The following is a 14,009-nucleotide window of genomic DNA, read 5'->3' as shown; positions in this document are numbered from 1 at the left end:
TGTCTGATGGGTGAAATGGGTTCTCTTAATTTAAGGAGCTGAATTCCAGCTTGGTGAGTGGTTTATGTAATCTTGCAGTAAGTGTAATTTCCCATAATTCCATGTCACACCTACTACTCTGCTTAGCTACCACATTCACTTATTGCATTGCAGGCCATCTTTACCCTGCATCTCACAAATAAGACCATTTCTATGGTGTACACCCTGCAAAGACAGAAGTATGCAATTATCTGTAAGCCAAAAGTGTTTCTACGGGTGACATTCATACCCTCTTTTGACAGGCGTAATTAGTCTTCAAATTCTAAGGCACTAAGAGACCGTCTTCATTGACAACTGCCAGATTATTCACATTTTTCACACAGCAAAACTATCTAGTCCTTTGCATGCAGTTTAGCCAGGTAATTTGAGCTGCAGCACATCGGTGTATTTGTTCAGAACTGACTGTTTTCAAACAATTTTGCTAACATGTCAGACTGCACATCAGCAGTTTATGGTACATTTAATCATTATAAAAGCATTCATTTACACTGAAAGAAAGATCTTGGCAGCACACTGGTGATAAGGGCATTAGGTTTATTTGTGTTTCGTCACATTCGAGTGTCATGTAGCTTCACATAACCTGTTTGAAACCTCATGGGTCCAAACATGTCGATTTGGCCTAAAGACCACGGACGACCTATCCTATAAGTGTATCTTTTCTTTATTTATGGACTACAGTTCTGCCTGCAGGTTTAGTTTGAATGTATGTGCTCATACGATTAATTATCTGTGTGGTAGCTTGAAAAAAAATGCGGTCATTTCATCTCAGGGCTAGAGAGCCAGCTCAAAAATCTCTTAATGCATCCTGTTTTCACTCTGATTTCATTTTTGATTTCATCTTCAGAGCTTTGATGTTTCTTTCATGCTGGTCACCATGCTGTCGTTCATTCAGTTTTGTTTTTAAGTTAAAAGACTTGTTGTGCTTTTCCTGACCACCTCTCTCCTTATGTCACAACCAATAACACTTTTGCTTAGTTGATTTTAAAAGCATCCTGTTTACCTCCACACTGTGATATAAAACAGTCAGATAACCCACCCTTCATATAAACTTCCATGTGACTGTTCGGGGCCATATATGACCTCAGCCATATATTTATGGGTCATTCTGATATTTTTAATTCTAAAAGTTTCCTACCCTGAATTTTTCAGTCTGCTTCTATGATCTTTTATAGTTTTTACAAAAACTGACCCATCGATGTGGCAAGATAAATGGGGAAAATTGAGTGGGGTCATTTATCACCTTGGAAATACATGTATGCTTTTTAACATTACATCATTACATGGTCAAGTGTTTCTGTGGCCTGTGGCTAAGAGGCCGATGCTTTAACAGCCAAAGTGATCATGAAAACAATCAGGCTGATTCATTCATTGTTGGATAAAAATGATGGAAAATGTTGACTGCTTATTGTTTAGAAAGTTTTAGAAGAGCTGCTACATTAAAGGACATGCTGTTATGTAGGGCTGAACGATTATGGAAAATAATCTAATTGCGATTTTTTGCCCCAATATTGCGATTGCGATGCGATATGCGATTATTTTTTAAGGTCTTTGTCTTCTGTATTATTAAACAAAGACAAGCAATACATCATATAGTATGGCCAATACTATATTACATTAATTTTAAACTGTTCTTTCCTGGAAGACAGACCTCTGTTATGATGACATGAGGTGATGCATGAATTGATGACTGACATTTTTATTTAACTTCTTCAATCACAACAGTATATTTGAACATACACAATAGTTTATTTTTAGCTTACAAACATCTGAGCATAAAGTGCTGACAAGGAACCCTGGTGTAAACATTAAAATGAAAGTCAGTACAATGTGCAGATTGCAGAAATATACATAAAAAAAATCAGTGGCTTTACCACACTCAGTTTTTCGACATCTGTGAACTACTAGACAGTCATTCAATTAAAAAATAATATTAAATAAATAAAACTAATAAATAAAAAATACACACATCTTACTGATCTCTGCAGTCAGTAACATTACACATAAAGTGCAAACATAATAGCAATTGTATAAACACACACACAAACACGCCTTTAAAGTTTAAAGGCGTGAAATTGGACGGTCTAGTTCTGATTAGCGTCACCGCTGTCTCGGTGGAGTTTAATAAACTCGGCCGTCTGCTTCTTGCTATCTAAAATATAACCAGACACTAGAGCTGGGCGATAGAACGATAACGATATGTATCGCGATATAACTTTTACTCGATAGAGAAATTAAGCTATCGCGATAGACCTCGCCGCTCTTGTCCTCTTAAAAAAAAAAAAAAAGGTCAGCCAATCCAAATTAAGTAGCGCAGAGCTGAACCAATCACAGCCGCAGCGTCACGTCGCGTGACTTGTTACGTACAGCACAAGTGCCAAGCCGCACGTGTGTTTGTTTGGGAAGCAGCCAGCGGGTAATGGAGGAAATGAGTGTGCCGACTAGAAAAATCAACCGAGTGTGACCGAAGAGAAAACAGATGATGGTTCCAATGCCGGAGAGATTGTCGAACGGAAGAGCCATAGAAGTTCCGTAGTGTGAAGGTATTTCGGCTATTTCAAGTCTGACAAAAAACAGAGTAGCGTGCACTGTAAATTGTGCCGAAAGCAAGTCTGGAAATACAATAAACTGGTGCATGCGTCACACTGTGCGCCACGTTATTGTTTCGGTGAAATGAATTTCTACAATACTGTTACTGTTAATTCTACCCTCTGCAGTGTTTAAATGCTTACATATACACACAGTTACTGTCCCTCCACACATACGACTCGGTTCTGCTTCTATGCCCCAGCTTTGTTTACTTTTTCCCACCGAGGCTTCTAGACTTCTGATTGGCCAACATTTCTGCACGGTTAGGAATCTAGCGCCACCTGCTGCTTTGGCATGTTCATAGCAGCGTTTTCCTTCATTTCTGCCTTTATGTGTGGACGGGATTATTTTTTAAAACGAAAACGGAAAATCTCTGTTTTCAAAAATACCCGTGTACGTGTGGACGTAGCCTCAGTCTCTGACTGGAAGGGCTAATTCGTCATTCGGCTTTTGTCAGACTAAAGTAACTGTTAAAACTGTTTGAAAAGCTCAGCTATACAACAAGGAGAGATTGAGAATTTCCTTTTAGTTCTCAGTTTATTTGATATTGACAAAAGTTAGTCAGTTTTGTCTGTTCTTCTGTAAAACAAACTAAGATTTATTTTTAGAATTAATATTTTGTTTCTAAGTGGAATTGACAATTTAGTCTGTTTCGTTTGTTCTATTTTGAAACTTAAACGCTTTAGCGGCTGCCTTTTGTGTAGTTTGCAATATTTGCCTTTATTTATCTGAAAAAGTCTCATGTTCCTTAAGTACATCTACCCTGTTGAACTTATTATGGGAAATAAATATTTAAATAAAAACAAGCTGCTGATTATTTCACATTTTACTTGTGAGCAACAGCACATTTAAATCTTACAAATTCTTACAAGTTATTTGGCTTATATTGTGATAGATATCGTTATCGCCTGAAATGAAAAAAACATATCGTGATATGAAAAAATCTCATATCGCCCAGCTCTACCAGACACTGGTGTAAATTCTCGACTGTCTCATACTTCTGTTTAATAAGTTTTCTGTTTGACGTTTAGTCAGCTGTGTGAAAACCAAGGAGGAACCCACCCGGGGGATTAATAAAGTTTTATTTTATCTAATCTAATAACTTTAATCTCAGCCAAACCGATTTACTCACGAACAAACAAAACACTGAAAAAAGCCCAACAATAACATTTTTAGGTTGTCTAAGTGACTTATATATTACGTTTAACCCGAGCAGCGAAACTCCGCGGTGATCTGAAAATGATGTGCCGGGAGTTGTGCCGTTCTCGGCCGCATCAGTAACCCTTGAGCTCCCGGCTAGCTGTCGAGCTGGTGGGTAGCAGACGCCTCTGAAAACGTCGAAGCACTTTTGCAAATATGGGATATCTTGATAAACCAAGCAGATATTTGATGTTTACACAACTACTTTCTCGCCTGAAAATATTTTAAAAGTTTATTTTGTGACCCAGAAAGATTAGTATGAGTAATTTTAAAACTTAGTAGCGGCCGCCATTGTTGGAAACTGGAGTTTGGCTGGGCCGCGCTATGAATTCTGGGATATGGTAGTAATTTGGACAGCCTTCGGCGCGTCGCTGTGACGTAATCGGTCTACAAATGCGGCCTCAGGAGGATGCAGCCCATGAATTTGGACATGTCCAGAGTATAATCGCAGCCTTTGCGGTTAGAAAATTGCACTTGATCATGTCGCGATATTATCGCAAATGCGATATATCGTTCAGCCCTACTGTTATGATGACGTTTTATGTGAAATGGATAGCATATAAAATATTATGGGGTCATGAATTACCCCACTCAATCAGTATAGTTACTATAGCTTGTTTGCTGGAGGGTTAACAAGTAATGTTTAACTTATCAAATTATATGTTAGTTTAGGTGAAATTCAATTTTATTGTCATTAAAAAGTACATTACTCAAACAATGAAATGACGAAATGCAAACAGCGTGCACATGCATATAGAATACATTTACAATATGTACAAGAATTCGCAGCATTTCTATGCAGTGTGTGTATGTGGTGTTCATGTAAGTGTGCATATGGATATTTTTAGCATTGGCGAACCTGAATGATCTCTTTATCTAGCCGCCATACATCTGTCATTTTCAGCCGCCAAGTTCAAGTTAAGGGAAGTTTCTAAGAAGAGTGATGGCATTAATAATGCTTTGCAGTTTACTAGGCATGTTTAAGAAAGCATTGGAATAAAAATTTGTACAGATTTGCAAGAAAAGCAAGAGCAAGAAATGACTCCGATTATTCTGTTCGAAACGGGTGAACAAAGATAAAACTGCTCGTGCCGCTGGAAAAAGTGACAAGAAGGTAAAAGCCAGTTTGGGGTTGTTGTTTTTTTTTCTCTTTCAGATCCTTTTAAAGTTGTTGTAAATCCGTCTAGATAGTGCTGTGTGCCAGCAGCCTGTGCCAGTAGTTTTGGATGGATGACCTGAAGGAAGATGCAGATCAACACTCAGCTACATAGTTTCTGGCTAAAAGTGATGGTTTTAGAGCCTCTGTGTGCCCTTTAGACACTCTTCCCTCTCTTTTGAGAGTGGGCTTGAAGTTTAAACTCATTTTATTCTTTGTTGCCAGGTTCGGCGTGTTGTTTGTGCTGCTTGACTTACTTTGTTTTCCCTCAGCTAATCATCAGCATCCAGAAGACACATTTGCTCTCATATTATGAAAAAGCCCTGTGGAAAAACATTGTTAGTGGAGTAATTTCTGCAGAAAAGAAGCATTAATGCTTGTCCGCAGAGTGAGACATGCTCAGCAATTTCAGCAGCTTCAAGATATAAAAAAAAAAAAAATTAGTTTTCCTCTCTAAATGCATTTAAATATGTCTCAAAGTATGGGCGGGGCAAATGAATCCAGCTGTTATTTTGTTTCTCTGTTAATAAGAGCTAAGTCTGGAATTTTTAATAATCAAAAGGTTAATGGAGATATACATTTTACTTATGGTTTTATTCCAAGGGCACTCAGATCCTCTAATCAGGGGCTCCTAATGCAACCAATGTCTCGACTAAAGACGAAGGGGGATCGTGCCTTTGCTTTTGCTGCACCAAAACTCTGGAACAGCCTGCCGGTTGATGTCCGTGCGTCGGAAACTATTCAATCTTTCAAATCACGGTTAAAAACCCATTTGTTTAAGCTCGCCTTTCAAACTACTTAGCTTAATTTCTTCCCGGTTCGTGCTTGTTGCAATATTACCATCCTATAACTGTATTTCTTTGTTGTTAATTGTTTTCTTTTGCTGTAAACCTGCAAGTATGGCTCGTCTGTGAAGCACTTTGTTGTACCTGTGACTTTTAAATGTGCTATAGAAATAAAATTGAAATTGAAATTGAAATGTAGAATAGGCTCTTCTTCCACAGGTTTGAACTCTGACACATTGATGCTTTTAATAAGGCAGTTCATGTTCAGGTTTAAGGTGTTTGTTTTCTTCTCCCTCAGTTCGCTGATATTGTGAACATCACAGGAAAAGTGCTGATAAATGATTGTGAGCTGGCCTGATTTTCTACCCATTTGTTGTCAGATGTATTCAGATGGTGCTTTTATTTAAAAAAAAAAAAAGAGTTATAGAAAAAGTAAAGAAAATAAAGCTACTTAGTAAAAAAAAAGTTATTTTAATTAAATTATTCATGCGTTAGTGTCTAAGATGAGTGTATTGATGTATTAGAAAGCACCAAGAAGTGAGATTATTAGTAAGAATAGAGAGTAGCAGTTACTTGAAATATCATAAACAAATTGTATAATATTGGAAATATTGTTCACTACAAAACTGTGGTAACAGAAGCCTTAATAGACACTTGCTTTGGTTGACTCAGAAGTTGGTTTGAGAATAAATCACCCATGTTGTCAGTACTCACTGTCCTAGCAGTTAAACACCACACTAACTTTAATTATTCCCATTCCAGATGTGTCCTCGGTTGTTAGTAATTTGGTGAATTTCAATAGATTCTCATCCAGATGCATATTTCTTTTTTTAATTCCCATGTTGACGATGACAGATGTTACAAGATATTACAAAGCCCTTATGTGCTCATTGTAAATGCATTATAGGCTTTCATGAAGCTCATATTTATAAATTTTAAGCCCAACATTTTCCATCAGGCATCGCTGATATAATGTTATTATAGCTCTTCAAACGTTTTTGGTCTTTGCAATGTTTGGAGGAAGGCGCATGCACAGGATGGGAAGCATGATGGAGAAAACCACACTGTCTCTAAAGACTGATTAAAGTATCACTTTACCAACCATAGCATACCACAACAGAGAACCAGTGTTCCTACAAAACATAACAGAAGACACAAAACATCCATGTCAGCTTATTGATGAAAGAGGATTAGATTTTAAAGTTGAGGTATATTTATTTTTACTTGGATTCGATTTGTTGCAGTTGTGCTTTTACAAATCTGGAAAGAATGTTTCATTAGACTAGATATGAGGAGACTGGGCGCTTGCTGCTTAAGCTTCACGAGGACACGGGCGAGCGTTTTTCTTCAGAAAGATATTTTGCCATAAAAATGTAAGCTGGATTCGATTATGAGCACAGATAATCACTTGGTTGGGTTAAGAGGAGCACATCCAGAAAGAGGTTCAGCCCTTTAGTGGTTGAAATGGGAACGTTTCCCCTCCCTCATCAGTTTGTGAGTTGGTTCTGCAGCGTCAGCAGTCAGCACACAAAAACGGAATTCAGTAAAAGCTCTCTCTCCCTCTGCTCTCTGGGAGTTTTTTTCCCCAACAGCTTGCTCCCATCCCCCCTTTCCCCCTCATGAACTGACATGCTGGAAGAAACATATGCTACTATTCCCACTTCCTGACAGCTTGTGCTGCTTGAATAGGATCTTGCTCAGGGAGGAAGCAGTTGTCTGGAAAGTGTGGAGGGATTAGGGCCATGAGAAACCTCAGTCAGTTTTTAGCATATAATGTCAAATGTGAAATTACTTTTGATTGTGAATTAAGCATACACTGAGATTTTTCAAAGTGTTCTTTGAGGCATGAAGAAGAAAGAAAATTGCTCACTGCCGAATTTGCTTACTTTTACAACAGATGTGTAGGGATGACACACTTTTTACTCAATGAGTATAAACACTGGATTTATGATTCACAGTACTGTATTGCTTTATTGAGCCCATAGCCCAATATCCAGTTATCGAATTAGTATGTTTTAGTGAAGTCTAAAAGAAGCACTTTACACAGGCTGACTGAAGCAGAAGCACAGTGTAGACGACTGCATTGATCTGGATACAAAAGGCTGAAGTAAGTCTGGTTTATGCAGCCTATCAGGGTCATTCCTCGTCACCTATCCGTCATACGAGACCTATACAAACTCATCAGTCGTTTAACTATTTGTTATCTGAAAAGTATATCTTTCAAGGAATTTGCTATATAGCTTGCCTTTTAGGATGTCTTCTTCTTCCATGCATACTGTCTAACCTGTTTGCCTGAGCTGTGTTTGACTTCCTAGCTGTGATGCTGTCAATGATTTAGCACATTTGGAAAATACTAAATTCTAAGAGGACATTAGCAGTCTTCTAATGTTTTAAGATGATAACCATACCCTAACTCTATGTTTTGGAGAAAGGCCAAATGGACTAGTTTTTTAAATGTGTTTCAGGATTATTATTTGTCTCCATTCTGATTGTTAAAACTTGGGAAAAACGTTTAATAAAAAAAAAAAAAGACTTTTAAATTGCCTAAGGTTAGCATTAAGGTTAAGGTCTGTCTTTGTTCCCTTTTAAAGTCTACATTTACAGTTTTGTGTTCTTGCTCTTTATTAGCTTGTTAAACATCATACTTTCTTATACATACCAAGTATAAATTCATCCTTTACATAATGAATGATCTGCGAGGAACCTGTAGACTGACTGCCCACGCTCAATACAGAACAAATGGGTATTTGAATTCTGATATTTCTTTAGGTTATTTAACCACCTCATCAAATGCCCCTTGGAGTCCTTGATCAGACGCTGGCTCTTGATGTCACTGAATGTTTTCAGAAGAAGGCAAAACGTTTCATACTGACCACAGTGCTGGATCTTATTACGCTTTAAAATACCAGTCAGAACATTCATAAATGTTGTAATGTGTATATAGTATATAGAATAGTTTGTGTTACAGGTTTCACGTTACTTGATATTGCTGTCTTGGCACAATGACAGGCGCCTCTTTATTAGCTGCATGTTCACCAGGAGCTTGTTGGTCTTGTCAGTAGCCACTGGTGAGATGAGACTTTCTCCAGCTGTGTGAGCAGCTTGGCTCCAGCTCCTATGTGTTGCTCAAATGTCTGATTCCCTTATGCCACCATAGTTGCTGCGGCTGACTGGAGATGTTAGCGCTACGGATTAGTAGTCACAATGTTTTGTTTTTTTTCTTTGTCTTTCATTTATTATTGTTTTCATATAAATGTTTCTCTTCACAGTCACTGGTATACACATTTACACCTTCAAGCTGCCAGCTACAACCACAGTCTTCCTGTTGTCCACTAAAGACTTTGAGACTGGGCGCTTTAGCTCAGCGCCGGTGGTAATGAGGCATGTCGATGCTTTTTCCCTAGAGGAATCAAACTAGCAACTTTGCTGACAGCATTGACTTTGTACTTGTTACAGCTCATAGGAATATATAGAGCTAAGAGCAGTTGCACAGGTGCTGAATAAAGGGGGAAAAAATACATTTCCCAGACCTTTACACTGTGCATTGCCATTTAATTAGCAAGACGTCCATGAGAGAAAATCTTCAGCTGTTTAAACCCATAACATCCGTTGTAAATCAATTCAACAACTTTCTTGGTGATGTCCAAGCTTCTTTAGCTGCTTCCACTCCATATTGTGCTCTTTACTAACTGTAAGCATTCTGTTTTTGAAGATGGTTCTCTGCTTTTCTGTTGCAGTAGTCATGATCTGCGGGTTTTGTTTTTTTTTGGGAATTCCAGGTCTCTCCCTAGTCTGCTCCAAGCTTCAGCTTGGAGAGCTCAACCGCCACAATTGATCCCAGCAGCTGGAGCGGCAGCGAGAGCCCTGCCGAGGACATGGAGAGGATGAGCGACTCGGCAGACAAGCCTGTGGACAATGATGCAGAGGGGGTGTGGAGCCCTGACATTGAACAGAGCTTCCAGGAGGCCCTGGCCATCTATCCTCCTTGTGGGCGCAGGAAAATCATCCTCTCTGATGAGGGAAAGATGTATGGTGAGTAAAAGTTGTTGCATGTGTAAGTGTGAGTTTTCACATTCATTATCTCTGCTGCTTTTAGTTTTGAGGACTATATATCTATATATATATATCTATATATATATATCTATATATATATCTATATATATATCTATATATATATATCTATATATATATCTATATATATATATATATCTATATATATATCTATATATATATCTATATATATATCTATATCTATATATATATATCTATATATATATCTATATATATATATCTATATATATATCTATATATATATATCTATATATATATATCTAACTATATATATATCTATCTCATATCTAAATACAAAGCTAGTATCAGCAGCTAATCACCATAGGGAAACATTTACCTGGAATTAAATGTAATTAAGGTGACAAGTTGTGTTTTTACAGGCATTTTGTGGGAAGTGATTCAGACTTGATCATAAACCTTATCAAGACCAGCCTGTTGAGTGTTTGTATGGATCAGTTGTCAGTAAGGGTATTTTCCAAAGTGCTGCTCCTTTAAAAAGGAAAGACATGCTTCAGTTATGGCTGTGCCGAGCAACGTAAGACTGATGGTGACTATGACCATGGAGCTGTCACTCTGGTTCACAGAAGTGCAAGTTTATAAGTAAAGCAGCATGAACTATTAGTCAGTAGCAGATGGTACTACGGCTGCCACCAGCTGTGCCCCCTCTCCTCCCACCACTCCCCCCCTGTTCCTGGCTGGCCTGGGTGATGTCATGGAAAGAGGGAATATTTTCTCTCTGCGGTGTTGGACCGTCTCACAGCCTGTCAGTGTCAAGTGAAAGCAGAAAGCTCCTCTGAGCATTGGGTTGCAGCTGTCATGTGACCCCTCCGGCCAAACAAAATGTAAATTCTAGGAGTTGCAGCGAATCCCCTCAGTTGCCACTACAAAGATGTGGGCTCAAACAACGGGATCCTCCCCACTGTCTCTCCCTCCAAATCCCTGGTCCCCATACAGAGCGAGGCTGCCAGAGAAGCTGCCCCTCTGCTGTGGATTAAAGCATGAAAAATTATTTTTCTAGAGTTATAAATGAGCAATGCTAAGTGTAAGCCTCTTTTCGATTCAGTTGACATTCTCAGTATTATAAAAATGTTTTTCTGAAATGTCTTCAGATTGTGGTATTTTTGATTTCTTCTTTTTGACAAGTTTTAATTTTTAATTTTCATTTCCTGTGTCAAATGCTTAATTACAAAATCTTATATGTAAGTTGTGCCAATTAATAAAATTATTTGCACTGGTATGGATTTACCACAAACCGTCGCAAAACGCCGCTGCCCATAGCATGTTTTCTTTTTACATTTCCCAACAAGGCTATTGTCTAAGATAGATTACGAAACCCCAGCAACAAATCCAAACAAATGTTTTGCTATTGTGGTGTTGAACCCACCTTAAAATCTGCTGAAGAAGCGACTGCAGGGTTGAATAGCGGTTGGGCCTGCCAGATGTGCTCCATATCTGGTTACAGATGGCTCGTCAGCAGCTGAGTGTTTGGGCTGTGCCCTGGTCTAACTGAAATGAGAACTGTTTGTCACAGAAGTAAAATGATTTTCATGTGTAGATGCTGAAAAGGTTTGGCAGGGACGGCTACTACTGCATGATAATGTTGCAGAATTGTAGCAAAAAAGGAGCTAAATGCTTCTGTTCAGTTTTGGGGGAAAATGTTTTCATTTTTTTAATAATTGAAGATGCAGTACCTGAAAAATATGATGTTGGTGATATCTTTCTGCCGATTTCACTGGGGAGCACACTGCTGCTGGTCTTTTGTACTGGTGCTTTCTCAAGTGGCAATGCTTGTTCTTCAGCCCTTCAATGTGTTGCTGCTTTTTAATGCCAATGTGACTTTCCTAAAACCACTGTGGGTTTCACTTAAAGACAAAAAAGAAAATAGTTTTAATTTGAATAGGTTGCAGGAGTTCATTACTTTCATAACAATCTTTAGTGTTTCCCACAGACTTCGATTTGCAGCGTGGGCGTGCGTGCACGAGCGAGTGCGGGTGAACCAGCTGGTGGTTAAAGCATGAAACATGAGGCTAGCAGGTTAGCGAGGTTTGAAGTTTTTAAAATGAGAGTAACAGATTGTCCACTATTATGTTGATCATGGATGGAGATCTTTTGAACATGAAATAATAAAAAAAAAAAAAGTTAACAGTTATTCTTGTTTGTCTGTTAATATGGATTCCTTGCGGGCCACCCAAGAAAGAATCTATGTATAGGATATGTATAGGAAAGGCTATTGTTGACTTTTCCAAATCAGTCAAGGATCAGTAATGGTTATATAGTAATGCCTGTCACAATAATTGTCTTTATTTACCAGTCATTCATTTTCTTGCCCGCTTATCCAATTCACGGCTGTCCTAGCTGTCATGGGGTGTGACAGGTAGGGTACACCCTGATCAAGTCTACTGCAGGGGGAACGCAGACAACAGTTCATCCTCAAATGTACACAGTGCCATGAAAAAGCGTTTGCCATTCTGATTTTTTGCATATTAGCCATACATTTCTGATCATCAAACAAAATGTAATATTGGACAAAATGAAGTTTTCAATTATTATTTATTATTTTTTTAGACAAAAAAGAGAGAGAAAAAAGAGAGAAATCTACCTGGTCCTATGTGGGGGGAGGGAGTAATTGCCCCCCCCATGTTAAACCATAAATTATCTTTGATAAATGCCAGGCCAGATGAATCAAGAAATCACTTAAATAGAACCTTTCAGACAAAGTGAAGTAGGCTGAAAGATCAATTATGTAAAACCTAAGACAACAAATACTTTTAACAGCACTGTACTTACCCACTTGTGAAAGGAAGCCGGAGTACCTGTAAGAAATAAAAACACGATGACACAGGCAGAACATGTGGACTCTACACAAAAAAGCCCCGACTGGCCAGTAGTTTCGAACGGAGGATTGTTTTCTTCTTAAGCTAATCGCTAACCTCTGTACAGACTTATTACAGACCTATTTATTGTACCCTGTATGGACATGGCCGTAATGTTTTCCTTTGTGTTTACAAGCATGTTTATTTAGATAAGAATGTCATGAGTAATTCAGGCAACAAATATTTTACCCACCGTAGCAGGGTTTGGGTGTAGTGAGCCTAAGCCAAATGAACTCTCTCATACATCCATAGAAGAGAAAGAACACACACAGTGACAGTAGTCCAGGTGAAGTGATTGGTAATATATTATTTGAGGTTAATGGGCATTTTTCACAATGACTGTATAATTACGGTCGGGAAGTTTTGAAGACTAGGCCTGAGTACACTTGGTCCCACTCCAGAGCTCTCTAAGAAGCATTCTGGGTGAAAGCTTAATGAAAAAGAAGAGCTCATTAAGGGTCTATGAGGTAATGTTTCTGTTTGCTGTGTGGCTTTTTTTTTTTTTTTAAGCACGATTGTGCAAAAACTGATTTTCATGGATCTTGTTGGCGAGGTGGAAAATGGGGAAAGGAAGAATCCAAAATTTGCTATGGATCGAGGCATGGATTCGTGCAACACATGTCCAGTTTTATGAATGAACTGATGTTAGCAATGCTCAAAACCTTTTGGATGTATGTAACTAAACAGTCATTTCTACCATTAGCTGTACAGCTAACCAACAATGGATAGTGCAGCTCGTTGCCAAATCAACAGGTCAGGTGTTACCCATGCCTTGTTTGTTTTGCAATTTATTGTTTAATGATAGAACTGTGAAACTATTATTAACTCTGAAGGAACCCAACCATGGCAGCTGTGTGTGGACTGCTACCACTTCTGGTTTAAATTATGTCATTATTCCCCAGGACCTTATCAAGTCCTGCGATCCACACCTTTACCTGTGGCAGGATCAGTACACACTGTACACCTGTCCTGCTCACTGTGGTGTAGAGGTGTATGGCATGTGCTGTTGTTTTGGGGGAAAAAAATGTTTTTTTTGTATCTAGAGAAGTCAACTGAGAGGAAGCAATCAAAATCCAAACTGCTGAGTTTGAATGTTATACCTTTGAATGTAATTTTTGTGCAAAATTCCTCAGATTTTCCATTTATAGTCTTTGCTAAGAGTATGCCCTTTTGGAATACCATCAAAGACAAGTGACCAATGAAGCGGTCCTCTGTGCTGCTGCTAGGGATTGATTCGTGTTAAACGTCCAGTGATTTGTCTTTTAAAAGGGGAGAGGCTAATATGATGCTGTCGAAGAC

The 14,009-nt window shown here is 38.4% G+C and overlaps 1 protein-coding gene across 7 annotated transcripts in view; it reads left to right on the top strand.

The window, feature by feature from the left end:
• The window catches only part of tead1b (TEA domain family member 1b), a 52,712-nt gene that overhangs the window by 7,981 nt on the left and 30,722 nt on the right, over positions 1-14,009 (top strand). For all 7 annotated transcript variants that reach the window (XM_026167927.1, XM_026167918.1, XM_026167942.1 and 4 more), the window contains exon 3: positions 9,546-9,798. In XM_026167927.1, the coding sequence (XP_026023712.1) occupies positions 9,642-9,798 (157 nt within the window). In that variant the 5' untranslated portion in view covers positions 9,546-9,641. The remainder of the gene's footprint in view (positions 1-9,545; positions 9,799-14,009) is intronic.

This window comes from Astatotilapia calliptera, chromosome 1 (genome assembly GCF_900246225.1).
Source record: "Astatotilapia calliptera chromosome 1, fAstCal1.2, whole genome shotgun sequence".
In the NCBI taxonomy this organism is placed as follows: domain Eukaryota; kingdom Metazoa; phylum Chordata; class Actinopteri; order Cichliformes; family Cichlidae; genus Astatotilapia; species Astatotilapia calliptera.
Note: the sequence above shows the minus strand (reverse complement) of the source record. Positions and strands in the feature narration are given on the sequence as shown.